Source organism: Numenius arquata, chromosome Z (genome assembly GCF_964106895.1).
Source record: "Numenius arquata chromosome Z, bNumArq3.hap1.1, whole genome shotgun sequence".
Lineage (NCBI taxonomy): Eukaryota > Metazoa > Chordata > Aves > Charadriiformes > Scolopacidae > Numenius > Numenius arquata.
In genome coordinates this window covers 43,744,639-43,763,873 of record NC_133616.1, presented here as the reverse complement: position 1 = coordinate 43,763,873, position 19,235 = coordinate 43,744,639, and the positions used below count along the sequence as shown (strand labels likewise).

Sequence of the window (19,235 nt, the reverse complement as noted above, 5' to 3'; positions counted from 1 at the left end):
TTGAACTATATTATTGACTCAGAAGGGTTTATTGAACTTCTCAAAATTCTTCTTGCACATATGTTTTTGAAAGCAATGAAAAATTTGTCATGGTAGCCTGAACGTCTGTGTTGCTAGCCCAGAAGCTGGCGTTGCTGAGGTGGCAGCAGTATGTTGCTTTATGCCGATTCTGTTGCCGCTCTCACAGTTAGGTGCTTTAGGCATGGCACACCCTGAAGTGAGTTAGTGTGGAGAGTTTGGTTATCCTTGCTTTCCACCATCTCACTGGTAAAGCTGGGGTAGAGCCAGCCTCAATAAACTCTGTCAAGACAAAGCTGAGTCCGTTGCTGTACGCATCCCATACTGCCCTTGTAATCCCTTCCTCCTCTGTTACCAGGGATGGTTCTGCTTTCCTCTGCTCTGTGTCACAGTGTCCTGGCAGTGGAGTCATCTGCCTGTCCTGGGCTGTAACCCAAATGACTGCCTGGGGGATACCAATGTTGTCCATATTTCCTTTCTGTGATATTTAGGGTACATTGGACTGTGACTAATAGTCAGAATAAGACCTTGAATTTCCTGTGTTCTTCTCTGAGAAGCCAATATAGGCAAGAAAGTCTGCGGTTTGCCTTTTTATTTGCTCCGTGGTGCTTTGGGCGGGGGGTGGGGTGAGGGTTTTTCTGAACTCAGGACGCATGTAGGAAAGAGCTGTTGTGCTTCCATGGTTATGTTTCTGAGGGGAGACATGCTTTGGCATTCAGTGCTGCTGCTCTTGGCTGTTTTATCCTCCTTATGAGTAAATAAATGTGCTCTTGAAAAGGAAACAAATACGTAACTTTATTACTTAGATGTTTTCTGTGAATGTACTAGGCAACTGTGAGATGTTCTTGTAAGTAGGCAAATTTCCTGGTCCATCCTTAATGCAGCTGCTTGCAGCTGTTAGGTTTTACAATACCTATGGTTTTTTGCATCGCGAGGGGACATAATGTCCCTTATTAAGACAAAATGTTAGTAAGAATTTACCCCTTGCAGAGAGGCTCATTCATTGTTCAGGCTAGTCTGGAGCAAGACTGTCTTCTTGACTGGAATGCTGGCATTAAGTGGATAGAACGAGTGGATGATTAGATTATCAAGCTGCATAATGCAACTAAGCCCCCAGATGTTTTTGTTGCTGTATTTTAGGGTGTTCAGTGCTACAAGAATGTAACAAATCACTATACCAAAATAAGCATCAAAACATGAGGAAGTGAAATAGGGCTTATTTTGCACCTGAAGAAAGAAATTGATAGGAAAGCAAGTTGTAAGGCAGAAAACTGTCAAAACATAATTCATTAAATCAAGGCAATTTGTCACTAAACTTTTTTATTGCCAAGCACTAAATTTTATGAAATGGAAAAGATCATCAGGTGTTTATTGTAGATTATCAGAATAAAGGCTATTTATACACTTGGTGTAGCATTCAAACAGGAGATATTCTTCTGTATTGTCTTGCGGCAGCAGATGAAAGCAATGTTGATATTCACAGCAAAACATATTTTTTTTGAGTTTATATTTTATTGTTTGAACCCATTAAACCATCTCAATACTCATTCCTAGATCAGATGTAATACTGTAATAAATGTATTCATTTTTTCATTTAAAAATTGAAATCTGTGATGCAAATGACCTTCAGACGTTTGCTTTTTCACACTCTAGGCAAAAGAGTATTGCATTAGGAAAGCTGAATCTTTGTCCTTGACATGGATTAATATCTCTGTGTTCAGGAGAAAAGCTGAGTTGAGTCTAATTTATGTAGTCCTGGCAGAATGCTTTTGAAGGCTGATTGTTCATTGATACTGTTTTGGTTGAACTAGTTCATTTACTGCATGACATACAGCATATTTTCTATTCTTTTCCAATACTGCCAATAGCAAGCATATGAAAATCACTCCTAAAACTGCAAGACTGTCTTGTAACAAAAGCAAACTGTATTTACACAATACGGTTTGCCTCTTTTTTTCACTTTCTGGTGTTTTGAGGAGAGTGGGTGGGTTTTCCTTAGCTTGGGGCACATGTTTTCCTTGTTACTTTTTTAAAGTTCAGCCAGAGATTCTTGTCCAGCTTTGTGGCAGCTGAAGCTTTCAGGAGTAGATCAAATAACACAACAATTTTAATTCAATAATGGGAGCTATCATCATCAGTCCCCTAGTATCACTCCTAACTCTGGGTGATGCTCAACATAGATAGATAGATAGATAGATAGAGAAAGGTAGCATGGCTGCTACCTGGTTGTACAGCTGGGCGGTTGAGACCTGGTCCTATTTTGGGATATTGCAATGTTTCTTTGGTGATTAGAGAAAAAACCAGAAAAAAGTGTGAGAATTTTTAAATTAATCTGTCAGAGCCTTTTCTTCGTGTGCACAACGTAGTTATTCGATAATATTTTCACAAGTAGAAGAATCTTTATGTTTTGGCCTTCTGGCAATTTCAAAGCTCTCTGGCAGAATCCGTACTTCAGAGCAGCAGATGAAGTGGGAAATGTTCTAATTAAAACAGGTGAGAGTCTGAAATGGCCTCAAGGGATCTTAAGTGGGTGGAATGGCCACCCAGTGTAGGCAGGATCTATTTTCTATGTTGTTTCCTTCTTTGCTGTGCTTTTTCAGAGAACTTGATAAACATAAAATTCAGCTCAAGCATTCAGTGCATGGCTCTGAGGTTTTCCCCCGTTTCTGCCAGGAGGGAGGAGCCACACATATTTTCCCACTGGATGGAGGGTACCATTAGAAAGTTGTTGTGCCACCATGAGTTGAGAACTGTGACCATCACACAGCCAGGGCTGATATCTGGTCGCCTGTGATTTCGGGGGTGGGAGTGTGCAATTTTGTCCCAGGTCAAGCTGCCTGTCTGCCTTCTGTTGCACTAATCTGCCATGAACCTGTTGGAAATGGGTGTTTCCAGTGCCAGTACAAAAGGGATATCCATACCCCTTATTCTTTCCGTGATGCTAGCTCTGCATCAGCTATGGGAGGGCAGGGCAGAAGGCACCAGTGTGGGAAAATCACTACTCTTTGCGAGCTTTAGTGCAAGTGCACCTTTTGTTACATGAGGTCTGTGGCGCGTGCGTGCAGGCTGCACGAGTCAGTGCAGAGGTGCTTCTTGGGGATGGGGAGAGTGCCCGAAATGCATTGGCACAAGATCTATAGTTGAGCAAGGGTCTGAAAACTCACTGGGCTCAAGGGGCCTGTTCTTGTGTCAAATAATGGTTTTGCCCTACAATTACAAGAAACTGCAAGCCTGGGACTCTCACCTAAAATGATGTATACAGCAAGTTAACTGCATTCAGTATAAATTAGGCAGCTGAACTGACTATTATATGGGATTTTCCTAATGTGTGAATGCTTTGTTCCTTTCATACTGTTTGGAGAAAGGATATCCAAACTTCACAGCTGTTCAAAATATCAGAAGCTTTTGGGATGATGAAGTTTTACATCATTTTGAAGGATGATGCTGAAAAACAAGGTAGATATTTGAAATAGATTCTTGTGTATGTATATTGTAAGATTGTAGTTTGGTTGGTCTGTGAAAGTTTTCACCCAATATTGTGCTTCCAGTTGGCTGCTTATAGCTGTTTTAGGGACTCAGTAAAATGAGGATGAGATTATATTTTAAAACTTTTGGGGAAAAGCTGTGCTTAAAACTTTGGAATGTGTTCTGGTTTGTGAGAAAGTTGATGGTATTAAATATGACAGCATATATGTTTTTAAAAATAACAGCTTTTGAATGCTGTCAAATAGGTCATGGTCCTTCATTAGATCCATTTGATCAAAGGAGATTGTTCTAGATAGATAGCTCTTTTTTTGAGTATTTTTATTTTAGTAACAGTGTTCGTAGGGAATTATGGCACTCCATGGTGCTATGCTGACAGTTTAACTAAATCACGATTTTTTTCCAAGTTGGTTTTGTAAAGCTTGTAATGCAGTACAATAAACAAGCAACAGAATATGCAGATTTTCAACCTTTTTTTTTTTTTTTTAAGCTTTAAACCAAGATTGACTGTCTCAGCTGAAGACACGCTATGGAAAATATGCAATTATTGAGCTTGACGAAAGATAAAGCTAGCTAGTATGAGACATAAATTGGATAAAATTGTATATTCTGAATTAGACAGACAACCAAATGATCTAATGGCCTTCTCTAATTTTAGAATCCTTCAGTCCTTTTTCTTTACATCTTTCTTATATATATATGTATATGTTTATAAAGTGTGTGTGTGTATGGACACATATGCACAAAAAAGTATGATATGTGTATGTGTGAGAGGTATCAAACATACATTATAAGCTAGAAAAGGATGTCTTGAGCGGAATACCTGCTGATGGTCAACATTTTTGATCTATCGGCCATTGATTTTATAGGATCTTAATATTTCAAGACTAGCATGTGCTGCTCTCTAAGAAGGCTATGTGTGAATACGTTCTGCGGAGATTCAGTGGGGTCACTGTTTAAATAGGCAGTCGTATGTAGAAATAAATATTGGCATTTAATTATTGAAATGTCCCTCAACCACACTGTGAAGCTGTGTCCAGCATATTGTCTGTTGGGTGTCTTGATGTGCTCTTCCCACCTGTGTGGACTACGGCTGGCCGCTCACCACTGCGTGGCAAAGAGGAAGATGGACAGGACTGGGAATGGTTAGAGAAGACCAGGTGATGGGACAGGGCAGCAAAAGAGCAGGGTGTCACTCCTGCACTAAGGTTTAAATGCCTTTGAAAAAAGGGGATCTTCCACCTTATCTAGAAGGATATATCCTGGCTTACTGGGTCTCACGTGTCTTTGATACTTTTATGCTCAACTCTGGTACTTTCTCATCTGATTTGGAAGGACAGTCCTTTCCCTAAGGCGCTTTGGAGAACACATGAAGAGGTGCGAGTTTGGGTTACTGACAGAAGTGCACTTGGTTGGGAAGTCTTCCCCTGCTTCTCTCCCTTCCCTCTGCTTGCTGCTCACCCATGTACTTGGGGCACATGGCTCAGGATGGTTCCTGCATCCCACAGGAAGGGTGCAAGGGCACTGAAACGCCTGCTTGCTCTCTTGCCAATTCCCATGCTGGCTTGTTTCTCGCTTTACTTTCCCAAAGTCCTTTTTGCTTCACTGTGTGTCAGGTAGAAAAAGAAATCAAAAAAGTTGCCTTGTGCTGTAGTGCAAAGGTACCTTTTCTTCTTTGGTGTCATCTGCTCATTTATGTAACTTCTCCAGTTTTGAAAAAGAGGATCATTATAAAATAATTGCATCCTGAGGTTTTGTAGTCAGTTTTGGCACAGCAGGTATGAAGCTGTCAGAGCTTTCCTTGTTATAATCTGCATGTCAGCCCTGTGTTAGCTCTAGCTCTTTCTTAAGAGACTTTTTAAGAGACTTTTTTTTCACATAAGTGTGTAGCAGCCATAGATGATCTGGGTGAAGAGAGGGGGAAATGTAGCCTTATTCTGCGCCCAAATTACAAGAGGTTCAGCTCAGCTCTTTCAACACTTTGAAGGGAGAAAAAGAAGCTTTACTTAACTTTTTGAGATAATATTCAAAGCTGCGCACTCCTTTGTAAAGTTGCTCAGTTTTTGTCCTGACATTTGCTGCAGCTCTGCTTTTACTCTAAATGTAACAGAAATGTGCAGACACCTTCCTGATGCAGTGCGTGACCTAGGAACCAGCTGTACGATATATTTATGAATGTTACTGTATATTATAATTTTTGACAGGTCTCCCCCACCCCCTTAACCACTTGTGTGAGAACAGGAGTTTTATTTCAAAAAATTTGCTTTGGTGCTTAAATACCTGTAAGCAAGGCACTTTTACGTATTTTTTTCTAAGTTTTCCATGTTAGAATTTGACTTCTCAGAAGTGACTTACTTTTACTTGGGAGAGCTATGCACTGCTAAATTTCGTACAGAATGTAGTTTTCATTGCATCGCCTTCTTATCCACCACTACACATAGTAAAATGAATACAGGTGATCCCATTCAGTGTTTTCCTCTGGTCTTTTCTTGTTTTAATGAGTTTTGTGTTCAATTGCAATAGGCAATGTGGATAGCTGAGAGAAACCAGTTGGTGTGCATGAACATCCTCCACATCATATGCAATAAACTGAGTGACTTTAAAATGCTTTTCTTAAATGCCAGCTACTGTGGACCATGGCAGACAACTCCCAATGTTTAAACATATATTCTGAAGTCTCTTTTTTCCTCTTTTTTATCTTCAGTTTCAGCAGAGAGCTAAAATGTTATAAATACCAAAGGCAGCAAATTGTGTCCTGAATCCTGAATCTGTGTGGTGTTTCTGTGAGGTCAGGGTTTGCACTGGGAAAAGTCAATTGTCATTTGGTATGTAATTCGGGGCTTTGCTTTACAGTTACTAGGTGTAAGAAATGTTTGCCGTGTCCTAGGATTTATTTCGGGGGTGGGGATCTTAAAAGAGACCTGAGAGTTACTACTCTGCAGAAGAATCGAGTGTGATGAGCTCCCAACTTGGTCAAAAAGGATGCATTTTAATAGTGTGTCGATATGTACCATGACTCAAAAGACGTAGAAAACAGACCAATTACTGAAAGAGTAAAAAGCTAGGTCACTTTGCTTTTGATCTCTGCGGAGTGCGTGGGAACAGGAACAGGACAGAAGGATGAAGATGAATCTGACAGAGTAAGGGAGAAACGCGGAATCTAGTAAGGGAGAAGCAATTTGTTTGTTATGGGGCCTCTAAAATTATTGCTTTGTTATCTTCTTTTTTGCAGCTCTGGTTAATGGAACAAGCCTATGGAGCCCTCCATTTGGATTTTTGCCAGCTATTATTTAAAATGTGTCTTCTGTGGTTTTATTTAAAAGAAATTAAGAAAGAATTTTTGTTTTAGATCTGGGTTATATTTAATTGTTCTTAAGAGACAAAAAAAAAACAACTTATCATAGTTGTAATTTTGTGAAGTGATGGTTTCAAATGGAAGGGGAGTCCTGGCTGTGCTATCAAATAAAGGTCTTATTTTAGGTAGCACTAATGAGGCAGCTTGTGTGACTTTGAAGGACTGAATGACCTCCAGAAAGAAAGAAAAAAAATCAATCCATCTCCCCCTACTACAAAAAAAATGCGAACTGAGAATGTTTTTTTGGCATAGAGACAGAAGCCTGTGTGACATAGAAAGTGAATTCCTCCTCTGATGCCAATAGCTTTTATTAAATACCATAGAGATGCATTGGTGTAGGCACTATGTCCAAGGAATGCTTCTGGAGGACTTCTTTCTCCAGTGTTTTCAGTCAACCATAAGTTTGCTTTTCTGAAGACTGGATGTCTAATCTCACAATTTTAATGATGCTTGTTTTCCTTCACAACAAGCATTTAACAGCTGGGATTATTACAAGGATGGAAAAAATATTGATGAAAGGTTTTTTTCTGTGTAATTATTTCTGTCAGGAAATTATATTTATGCATGTGTGTCTATTGAGCTGTTTGGAAATAGTTTTTTATGGTAAAATTATTCTTTCTGTTTGCCCAAAGAGAATAAAGGAGTAAAACACCATGGAGTATGGGAAATGACCCAACATGATCCTTGAAGTTAAAAAATTTCTGCAATCAAAACACATGGGAAAAGTGGGAGACATAGTGCAATATAATAGAGACCAAATAGTTTTCTCAGAAATGAATTACTTACCTTGGGCAGGTGAGCAAAATAAGTATTTGAAAGAAGAACTGTGTTGATGGACTCTAAATTAGTAAAAGGTGGGAGAGCTTTTTGTACGTCCTTACCCTCTTGCAATCCATAAAAACCTTTTGGATATCCTCAGAAGGTGTTATGACAAGTGTCCTCTGAGGCATTAATAATATGATTATATGGTATGACTGTCGGACAGTTCAAATGCGTAGCATGGTGAGGATTCCTCAGTTAGCCAAAAGTTTTTATCTAGGCCCTTATCATGTCAGATGAGTGTATGAGTTACACTTTCAGCTGGTTCACTGAGAGCTGTTGACTTCATGACTGTGGCTGAGGGTCTTGTCTGTCAGGAGATGTTACCTGTGATTTGCAGCACTCCTAGAGGTTCAGCATGCTTCAGAGCTGATACTGCCAGACCACTGCCGAGACAGCTGGGCTTGTGGTGCTGGAGTAATCCACATAATGATGGATAAAATTCCCGTAATATCTACTCATATATTCTGTTCTTTATGTAAGCTCTTGGCCTTGCACGTCACTCTAATAGCCTTTCAAATGGGCATTAATTCAGCAGTTAGGAAATCTCTCCCTCTGGGGATTATGTTCCATGATCTTCCTTTTCTTTCTCCTTCCCTCCCACCCAGTGTGTGCACACCCCATGTCATGCTTGTTAGCATCCCTGCTGTGTTTCCCCGAGTGAGGAGAGGAAGATGAAGGGTAACTCCAACCGGGGTGGTGGTGTGTGTGGGGTGTGTGAGGGAGACCAGCTGAGGTGCCATTACCAGTGCTTACAGGGGCACCAACTGCCCTACAGCAACAGCAGCTCCCCTGCTCTGCTCATCTCTTCTTCCAACTCGCCCTTCTCTGCTGTGGTCATACTTTCCCACTTGGTGTGGGAAGTAGCAGTGTGGCTGTTCCTGCGTGACCCTCACTGTGGCTGGGGTTCTGTGTGTTCTGCTGAGCCCGGAAATGTAGCTGTGAAGGGGCGTTCTTGCCCCTCACCAGATGGTTGCTTTTCCGAAGCAAATTAACTAAGCTGTGGCTCACACCATGCTGGTTCTCTTTTCTGCTTGTGCTCAGGGAAGCATCTTGCTTGGCCAGAATATTTTGGGTTGCTTTTTTTTTTCTAAAATACTTCTGTTTGCATAAAAAGGGCACTTGGCTGTGTACCAGTTAGAAAAGGTACGGTTAAAGAAGGTTCTTGGAGCAAAATATGGGGGAGGCCTCATTTTCCAGGTCTGCTCAAACCACCAAGAAGATTCAATATTGCACAGGGCCAAGGGAGGATTTTTGACCTGTAGCGGGGGACATTAGGTAATTTTGTCAAAATCCTGATTTAGCTTTTAGGTTGCTTTGTAGATGGGGGCTGAGCACCCGTTCTTGAAATCTCTCATCTGCTTTGCTGGATGTGGTAGGAGGCATACCAGTCCTAGCTGTATCTTCCAAGTTAGTTTTGATGTTGAAGATGCAAGAGAGAAAGCAGAGTTAGCTTTGCTGAACAATGCTGGATATTGGATAAAATGATAGATTTGTTGACAGAAGCACTCAGTCCCTTTTAAGAAATCAATAGTGCCTCAGATATCATCATGAGTGCTGTGCTAATGGAAGCTGTTACCAGAAGTAAGCAGTTAATGCTGCAAGCCTTCTGTGAGGCCGACACTTCAGGGACACAAAACCTAAATGGCCAAGTGTTGCCCATGTGCAGAGGGAGAGGAAGCAATGATGAGCCAGGTAAATTAATACTGCATTTGTGGTTTCTTCAGTGCCTGCCTGCCTGCCTGACTGGTGGTGACTTTCGAGAACTGCAGTTATGTGCACTATAAATGTGTCTTTTTGTCATTTATAATTTACTCATGGGTCAGAGTAATTTACTTGCAGAATGTCATTGAGGGTGATTGTGTGAAAGCTGTTGTCTGTGTTCATTCTTGCTGTGAGGTTTTACTGTGTAGTAGAAAGCAATTTTCATTTTCCATATGATCTTGTATTTATGATAGTTTCCAATGTATGGGACTGGCACTGTGTAATTTTTCTATGATGTAATTGTTTCTTTCTCCTCTTCATGATTTTTTGTTTGACCACTATCATCCGACAATAACTTCTAATTCAAGAGAGGGCAAAAATATTCTGTTGTATGGAAAAAACTGTCCATCTGTTGCGAATTAGTAGTGCAAAACTAAAGGAAAATAAATAACTTCGAATAACCATCTTCATTTCCAAACCGAGGTAGCACACAAGAGGAATCATCTTTGACAAATATATTTCTGACCTCCCTACAAGGAGATATTTCTGGGTAAATTTTCAATGCTGTGTACATTTAGCTATGCAGCTTCATTTAAGATTAATAGAGCTTCCACAGCTGCATTCACACATACAGCCTTGAAATTGCTCTCCACTTATTTCTTTTCTTCTTAGCAGAGACATTTTTCTCCTTTTTTTCTTTGCTTTCTCCTGTATCTTTGAGATGTATTGGTATATTTATTTCCAAAATGAAACAGTAGGAAGAGGTTGATTTGTGGTTGGTTGTTTCTTTTTTAAATTCAATTCTATTAATATATAGCTCTTTGGCCTCAATTGATAATTAGGGGCTCAGAAATTTCAGTTTAAAGAATGATATCTTTGTAAAAATGATGTTCTTCAAGACTCATTCCAGGTTAGCAAATGAGTTCTAAAACCAGAGGTGTATGAGTCTCAGGCATGAAACAGTCTTGTGAGCAAAGTTTATCAATACTGACTGCTAATTCCTTATGAAATAAAAGGGGCGTTAATTCTTTAATGCTTTCACTCATGTATTCACATATTCCCTGAAAGTCTTTCCCGCTTTAAGTGCAGGTAGAATAAGATGGTAATGCAAATCTGAAGTTATAGTTCTGTTAGTTTTGAGTGAGTTGGTGCTGTTGCATCGCTGTGCATTTCTACCATAGACGTGTCTGGGAAGCTTTGTGCTGATACTATGTTGTGAAAGCGTTGCAACTAAGGGAAACATGTACTCTGGTTGCTTGTCTTATTAGGGGGCTTATTAGGAAGAGATACATCTTCCATGAGTTTTATTCAGGAAGCAAATAGGTAAATAAGAGCTAGTTCTTTCCCCTAGTACATTTTCATGCCATAAGGTGTGTTTCTGCTTTATGCATTACCATGTTGGGCTGTCACTCCCTTCCTTAGAGGAGGATTTTCTTGTACATCCCTCCATTCTTCCTGTTTCTTGAGATTTGTCAGTCTGCTACAGCTGGATAGCATTTGTAAGTGGATGGTGTTGGGGCTGGATTTCCAACAATGTAGTAGGGTACCACTTTTTCCCTTCAGTTAAACAAAGATAATGAAAGCTTAGGTATGGAAGGCATATTCTTTGATTTATTTCTGCTGGATTGGATGAGTGATGGAGTTGCTTAGAAAGATCTGGACATAATGCAGGTAAAACAGTTCTACAAAAACTAATTTCATAACAGTGAAATAAGTCAATTTATACATAACAAAATGTATTAAGAGACACATTAAAAATTCTGTGCTCCCCTACATTCTAGAATTAGAAAATATTGGTATAAGTTATGGTGAGGTAGTGGACTATACAGAATGAAGTTTATAACTTGTAAGAGGTAATTCATACAAAAAATGTATGGAAGAGGACTCATAATTAATTAAATGACAGCTGCTTTATTGCAATGTCATTTTTTGTGTTTTTCATTAAAATTATTAGCACTGATTTTTTTCCCTTTTTTTTGGGTTTGTAGAAATACAATTAATTCCTCATTGTAAAGAAAAGAAAATTCTGTGATAAATACTTTGCTTCTAAAATAACACCTGCCAGTTCCAAATTGGGTTTTCATCAGAAAAACTTTGTTGTCTTTTTTATTTTGAAACTTTAATAGCAACAAAAAAGTAAATTACAGATGGACTTTCTTACAATTGAGAAACTTTTCCGCTTAAATGCTGTATAATAGAATTCCAGTGTATTTTTAAGTAGTTTAAAATACTGGAGGGTGCTGATTATGAGCAGGAAGGAAATACTTTCGAAGGGTTTTAGCAATGTAGTTGAGGAATGAAACAGGCATATTTTAATTGTTCTTTATGTTTTGAAGGCATTATGCAGTGTCTAGTTCCTGTGTAACAAAAGGACATTCCTATTGCTGTATCCAAAGATGGAGCAAGAAAGGCAAAGAGGTTGTCTGTGTATCTGTCTTGTGAGTAGTTACTGTCAACTGTAATCTCAGTAAATCCATAAATCCAAAGAGCCATAAGAAATTTCCCCAGGGCATTGAAGATTGTCAGGCTTAGGGCTGGCCCAGTGTTACCAGCTTGGCCCTGAGCTCATTCCACCTCGCTGCCTTTGGTTGCTGCAGAATGAGGGTTCTGATCTTAATGCTGCTGTTCGGATGGGACTTAACAATTCATCTAGAAGATAGTAGAAATTTGGGCATGCCAAGTTGCCTTCCTTCTCTGTGCCCTCAGCCATCATTCAGCCATCTATTCAGCTCCAAAGGGCTGATATTAAATCAGTCCCATTCCCGTACAACGTTCCCTGGTCCAACAGTGATGCTTAGTGAAGTTTTTTGCTGTGCCGCTGGAGACAAATGCAAATGTGATAACAGCTGTCCCAAAACTGACATGAATGGAGAATTACTCCCAAATGTCCCCGCTTCTGTGTATGACAGCAGATCCCAAGACTGAACTATAGAATAGTTGTCGATGAAATGGAAGTTTTGAGCCTGTTGAGCCTAGAAGTACCTCACCACTGGAGGAGGATGTCCGAAGAGAAGTCAGAAGTGAGAGGTGGCAGCTGAGGATGCATTTTAACTCTGTAAATCTCTGTTGCTTTTTATCATTTTTGTCAAAAATTGGTAACAGAACTATACTGTTTCAGTTTTCAGTATGTAAAGCACTTTTTCATTTTTATTTTTTTTTTTGCCTTAGAGGAACTTCTTGGTTTTGTCCATTTTTCTGACCTGGTTAGGTTTCACTCTATGATGGTATTATGATTATTCTTGAATGTATGTATTTAATTCTTTTTACATCCAGAGAACTTAAAAATATGTTACAAACTAAAGAAAACAAGCATAGAAAATCAGACATTATTCTTGCCTTGCCTGAGAGTCTGGACTTTCCCTTTATTTAAACAGAAATACTGGTTAAATTGTGGTTTTAATCCCCTCCTCCTCCCCCCCCCCCCCATTTCTTTTTTTTGGGTGGATTTATGCTTAAATAAGCACTTAAGCATGTGAACAGCTTTACACGGAGGGTCACTGTTGGGAACTGTTTGCACAAGTAAAGACACTTGTGGGATGAGGATTGAAATTGCTGGTACAAATAAACACTGTGTTTATGACTCTGCACTGCTTCTTAGTAATGTCAGTGGCTTCCTGACAGAGATAAGCACAGCTGGCAGGACTTCAGCGGTTAGATAACAGAGCAGAAGCTCTGTGTTTAATCTGCTTGTGACTCTGGCTCTTCCTTGTGACGACATTCAGATAAATAGACACAGGACTCCACAGCGAAGCAATGCAAAATAGGGAAGACATTTCACTGAATGCAAGATCTGAAACTGCTATAAATCGTTTTCCTCTCAGTCTCAGAATTGTGACACGGTCACAAATGTTTTCTGGTCTCATTTTACGTCACTGGAGAAGGGTTAAGTTGACGGAACAAGATATACTCTCCCTTGCTTTTTAACTTGCACAAAGAAACTAGGAATAAAAAAAGAAAAGAAATCCCCAAAGCAAGCACAAGATTGGGGTATTGTGTTATACTGAAACTACTCAAGAGCCATAGAGATCTTTTTTTGGACTAGTTTGTGTGTAACAGAGGAGTTACCAAGGAATTGGGTTACTTGCTCATAAATTTGCAGAGTTGCAGAAATGGAAACCTTAATAATAGTGCCTGGTGGTGAAAATGAAGCATCTCTGCAGTGTCTTACTTGGTTCCTAGAGCTAAGGAAGAGACTCAGGTTATGCTGTGAGTCAATGGAGGACTGTATGATCATGTTTTCATGTTTGTTGGAGTGGAGAATGTCCCTTGTTTTGCTTAGTTCTTTTCCGAGAGCTGCTAGTTTAATTTGATACATACTTGTTTCAATAGAAAAGAAAACTTTTGATCCGGTTTAAAAAGCAGAGTTTAACAGTTATTTGCACGCTGACCTTCTGTGTTCGGGGATTCTGTCATTTACATGGCATTATATCTTTTGCGTCTGTGTTGGCATTTGTTGTGGGGTTTTAGTGGTATTAAGGTCAGATACTCAAACGCAGCCTTAGGAACTACATATCCATCTTGTCTGTGCCAATTTATCTAAGCAAATCAGAGAATCATTTCTCAAATTATTTATAGGAATCTTCAAAAACCTATTTTTGTGTGTGTGTGTGTAATGGCTACATTATAGGACTTTGTTTAAGGCCGTTTTCAATTTTCATAGGGTATGGGTTACAAAAACCTGAAAGAAAACATATCTCAGTTGAGATAGCCAGATCTTGTATTTGAATTAATGGATTCAGAAAAAAGTAGCTTGTTGAGCTTGGTATTATTTCATTGAAAACAATGTATTGATTACAGTCCAGGACATTTTAGTTCTCTTCCTTACACACTTTTGTGACTGTTGGGTTGTTCTTTACTTGAGAATAGTTGATGACTTCTGGATGAACTGTGGCATAATTATCAAAGCTTTCAGCTGTGAATCATTAAAAATCTGACTTGATTTTTGCCCTCAGATTCCTGTGGTCTGTTGCTGACATTTTTCAGTACTGTTTCAAATAATGGCTTTTTTAATGATGTCATTTTTTCATGTTCTGACAAATATGCTGAAATGTAGCATGAAAATATTTTTCTGAATTGCTGTGAAGTACTTTATGGATATAGCAGGGCTTGAAGTTTGTTGTTGGTTCATTGGCATTATTTTGTGTGTTTTTCTTTAAAGGATCACTTAATTGGAAAGCTATATGGCAACTGTCTGAAATTTCAGGCAATGTTTTATATTCATTATTCTGTGACCCAAATCCATTCTTGTGCTCTGTTGTGGATGACTGGCAGTTCCTAATTTAATTTATCCATATTCTTTCACAAATGAGATTTAATATATTCTTTTGTACTCTAATATATAATAAGTGTATCAAAGAACATAGGAGATGAGAAAGATCATTAGATTCTAAAGCTCTGGAGAATTAGTTAGAGAAATGTAGAAAATGTTTATGGATGCTGTTTGCAGAAAACGAACAACTATTGTCCATCCTTCTTGCCACACTGTCTATTATGAATTCAGACTTGAGGTCCTCTGTGCCACATCAAGTATTTTCCTCTGTGTATTAATTATGATCTGATTTTTTTCAAATTTCAGGTATTTAAAAAGCGTAATAGTGGAACATTTACAACAGTGTTTCTTATGGGAATGCTCATTACATTATGTATGTGCTTATTTAACCACTTTCATTCATCTTCAATCTTTTTTAATATCTGATAATGAATCATGTGGAACTTGAAGCCTGACCGAGTAGCACTAGTAACTGAAGTGTATACTAACCAAGGGTGAGGTTATTAACTAGTCCCTTTTATTTATCTATGGAGAGCATAAGGATTCCTAGGGCATGAATTTAGCTCCGAGGCTTTTGTTCATGTGCTCTTTTTTGTTTGGTTCGCTTCCATCATCTATCTTTCAAGCAAGAAAACTAGGCCATCAATTCATTTTGGAAAGGGAGCGTTGTTACTGGGTTGGAGAATACCGTACGTGCCCTAGCCATTTATCAGATTCCTCAAGAACTCAAAAAACTTCTGTGGTTATTTAGGTGGGTTGAGCAAAGGGCTTTTTAAATTAATGGATTTGAATGTGAACCTGTAGAAATTAGTAGATTTACTGACTATTCTTCCAGTAACATCCTCTAATGTTGTCAGATGAAAGTATGACTAGTCTGGTTTCCTCATTTCCAGTGCTTTAAAAATTGGATTTCTTTTGTACATTGTTGTCAGTAAAATCTATTTTGATGTTTGACTGTGCTTGAGTCACCTAATAGCTGTTATTCCCCAGTTTTATTTAGTTCATTGTAGGTTCATCTTAAAACTGTGTGCAACTTGAATTTCACATCTGTGTTCAAATTTTTATACTGCTGCCTTTCTATTGAAATGTCACTGTGCAAATTTGTCTTAATATTTTGACAGTCTTGCTTTACGCATAGTCACAAAGTTTGCAGACATGTCTAAGATGTTAAGCTAGCAAGTATTTCATTGAGATATGACTGTGTAAGTGTAGACCTTTTTTTGTCAGTCACAGGGAGAGCGGTAGGTTTTTTTTTGGACTTTTCAGTCTTTGATACTGGCTTTGCCTTTCAGGAAAAGTTTTCTCTATACTGTCACTAGCATGCCCATACTTGTAACTGGGTACAGTAGAAAAAAATGTCAGTGTGTGTGTCAACCACTCTAAACTGCAAACAAGAGGGTTTTTAAATGTCCTGAGGCTGGAAAGAAACAATTACAGAAAGAAACCTGTTGCAGCTGTGTCACAGGGAAAAAGGAAACAGTGCAGGGCACAAAGCATGAGGTTGAGGGAGCATGTACAGAAAACAGACAAACTGGGGTAATGTCCTTTGACACTGGCTGTTAAAAATAGGAAAACAAAGGACAGAAATATCATGGTGCAGACAATGCAGTGATATCCTCTAGGCAAGCAGCAGCATATGGAAGAGTGAAGGACACATAGTGAGCAGTAAATACGTAGGAGGTAGAAGGTGGAGAAAGAAAGGAGTAGTGGAAGTTGATGGCTTACACAGTAGGAAGAGAAGTGGAGCCCCGTGCATCTAGGGAAAAGGTATCTGTAGAGAAATTAGCCATTCCCTTGTGGCTGGAAGTGAATTTGGGAAGAGAGAGGGTCCATGTGGCAGGGAAGGAGATGCCTGCAGGTGCCCTGGCACACTGGAAGGGTCACACAGCTCTCTGTTGGTGCCTTAAAGGAGGATGCTTTTTATTTAGTTAGTCTATTTGTTCAATGATGGCAACGAAAGGATGAGCAACTGTATCCATGTCAGAATTCCTCATTAATTATAAAGGTAAGAAAATAGAGGAGTGGTTCAGAGATTGTATTATTTTCTAACACTCCAGTCTTGAAGCATGTCTCATTTTTCCTGTGGGAAGCAGCAGGTCTCTGTGGAGAGTGGTGGTCCTGAGGCCATTGTTTCCTCTGCACCTTAAAGGATGATCTCGGACAGGTCATGGTGCTGGTTTTACCTCAGCTGCTCCTGTGTGAAATGCAGATGATAACAAGGTCCTATTTTGTAAAGTACCTTGAGATATGCAGGAGTTATCTGTTCATTTTTGGCTAGCCAGGCTGTTTATAGTTTAAATTGCCTGTTAGCTTCTTAAAGAAAGGTTGAATAAGGCATAGCATTAAAGATTTCAGGGACTCATTTGGAGAAATAATTAACTAACTTTTTAATATTATGTGATTGCATATCCTGTGTAGAGTATCCTTCTGTTTTGTAGACATTACAGAGCTAAGTTCAAGTTGTTTCATGTCAGCAAAGGGTAGAGTCTTGCAAACTTGCTACCTGGTCCGCAGCAGAGGCGTCTCAGTGCAGGATTAAGGTAGACAGATGGAGGGAAAGAAATGCAGAGACCTGACACTGTGACATAGTGAAGGATCTTCATTTTCTTACAGTGAACTGTTTTAGGAGAACAGCATTATCCTGATGTTAATACTCACACACATCACAATCCAGAAAAAAAAAATTCACACTAACTGGATCAAAAGAAATGTGAAAATTCATGTAGGTTCTCCATATGAGGCAATAAATTAAGGAGAAATGAAATACAGTATTGAGATTGAAGAAACCAGAAATAAAAAAAGAGACTGCTAACTAAACATCATGTGTACAGTAAGTTTCCTTAAGGCTATAGTTACCCAGTGACAATGCGGAGATGAAAACATCTCTTTCAGTTATTTAGGCATGTCTTCCTTGTACTGGAGTGCTGTCTGGGAATTAAGGATCAAGTCTCTCTTGCAGTGGGTATTGCGTAAAGATCCAGTAAAGTACTTGGTGCCAAAAGTGCCTACAAACTTGAGGGATACCAAAAAAGCACACACTCATTTGAAATTCCATGTGTAGGTGTGTGTCTGTTATGCTATTATAGCATCAGGTGGAAATATGCTTAATAGTAATATATTAAATGTTACAAATATGCAGCTATTAGAGTAGCATGAGTTTTCCTGAGGCAGGTATTTCTTAATGAATCAATTTGTGAACGTGCGTGGAGTGTATTGATCACTAATCTACTGCATCTTTTAGAGAAGATGAATGCTGAAATCCTTGTCCTCATCTGAATAATAAAAAAATTCATATGCCATTTTCCTTGACACTTTGATTCAGTTTTTTTTCATATTTATAGACAGCAAGTTCAGAATACTCAGAATAATATATCAATTCTTTCTCTTTTTGCAGAGGGAAACTAAAGGTCAGTTTCTCATAGATCACATCTGCAACTATTACAGCTTGCTGGAAAAAGACTATTTTGGCATTCGATACGTTGACCCTGAGAAGCAGAGGGTATGTATATGAACTCTGACTATTTGCTTTTAAGTAATGCTAAATTAATTTTTTTTTTTCAATAGGCAGGGAAGTTATAATGCAAAGTTATGTATCTCTGAGGGTTTATACTCTGGCCATAACCCGTAGAGGTTCCTAAAGTGGCATGTTAAATTATTTTTCCCCTCGGTTCATCTATTTAGTTTCAGGAAAATTGATATGTTCTGATTTGTGTGGTTCTCCTGGGCAGGGAAGATAGAAAAGACCGATAGGGTTGACTCAGAGGTAGCACAGAGTAGCTCTAGGCTCTGGCAGTACACTGGAATTTGGGATTTCTATTTTTCTGTGGAGTATGTTTCTTGGGAGATGTAGGCAGGAATCCTATTGAGTTTGACAGCTAAAAGCAGTCATTCTATTCCACTTTTCACAGGGCTCATGGACTCAGATATCTGTAATACACAAAATACCTATGATTTGTTAGGTTGTGGGGGATTCTTCAGGTTAGTTCTCCCTATGAACGTATTCACATTTGTGCAATAAAATTTACAGGCTCTAGGCATTTGCGTGGACAGTGATCAGTCATCTCTCTTAGGTGGAAAGTGGTCCTGCAGGTTGTATTCTGTAGGCGATTTGCTACAGCTACTCCCTGTTCGGTTTCAGATGATTGTTACTTTTTGAGAGTAAGGAAGGGTGGTGAACACAGGAATCAGAATTCCCCAGACAGTGAAATTCAGAACTGCTTCTTCACTCTGTGGTCCTGGTGGTCTCAGCGTTAAGACTTAGATATGACTTTAAATGTCATGGGGGCATATAGTGGCATTTAATCTCTGGAAACACCAGTTTGAAACTGCTGTGATTCAAGAGAAGAAAAACATTTTGCTGTGTATCTCTTGCTACACCCTAATTAGTTCTGTCAAAAATCACTGGAATTAGGGAATTACCCTCTGCTAAACCATATAGAATTGCAATAGCTTTGCAAAGATGCAGTGGGTCATTTCCATTGCATTGTCTTTTTAAAATTAAAATAATTAGGACAATAATTAGCAGTTATTCTGACCAGTGTACTTAATTCTTCACAATCATTAAAATTATAGAGGTGTTGACCTGGT

At 39.0% G+C, this 19,235-nt stretch overlaps 1 protein-coding gene across 1 annotated transcript in view; it reads left to right on the top strand.

Annotated features, from left to right (window-relative positions):
- Positions 1–19,235, top strand: part of FRMD3 (FERM domain containing 3) — a 142,035-nt gene that overhangs the window by 45,648 nt on the left and 77,152 nt on the right. Inside the window, exon 2 of the mRNA XM_074165959.1 lies at positions 18,043–18,147. Coding sequence (XP_074022060.1) covers positions 18,043–18,147 — 105 coding nt within the window. The remainder of the gene's footprint in view (positions 1–18,042; positions 18,148–19,235) is intronic.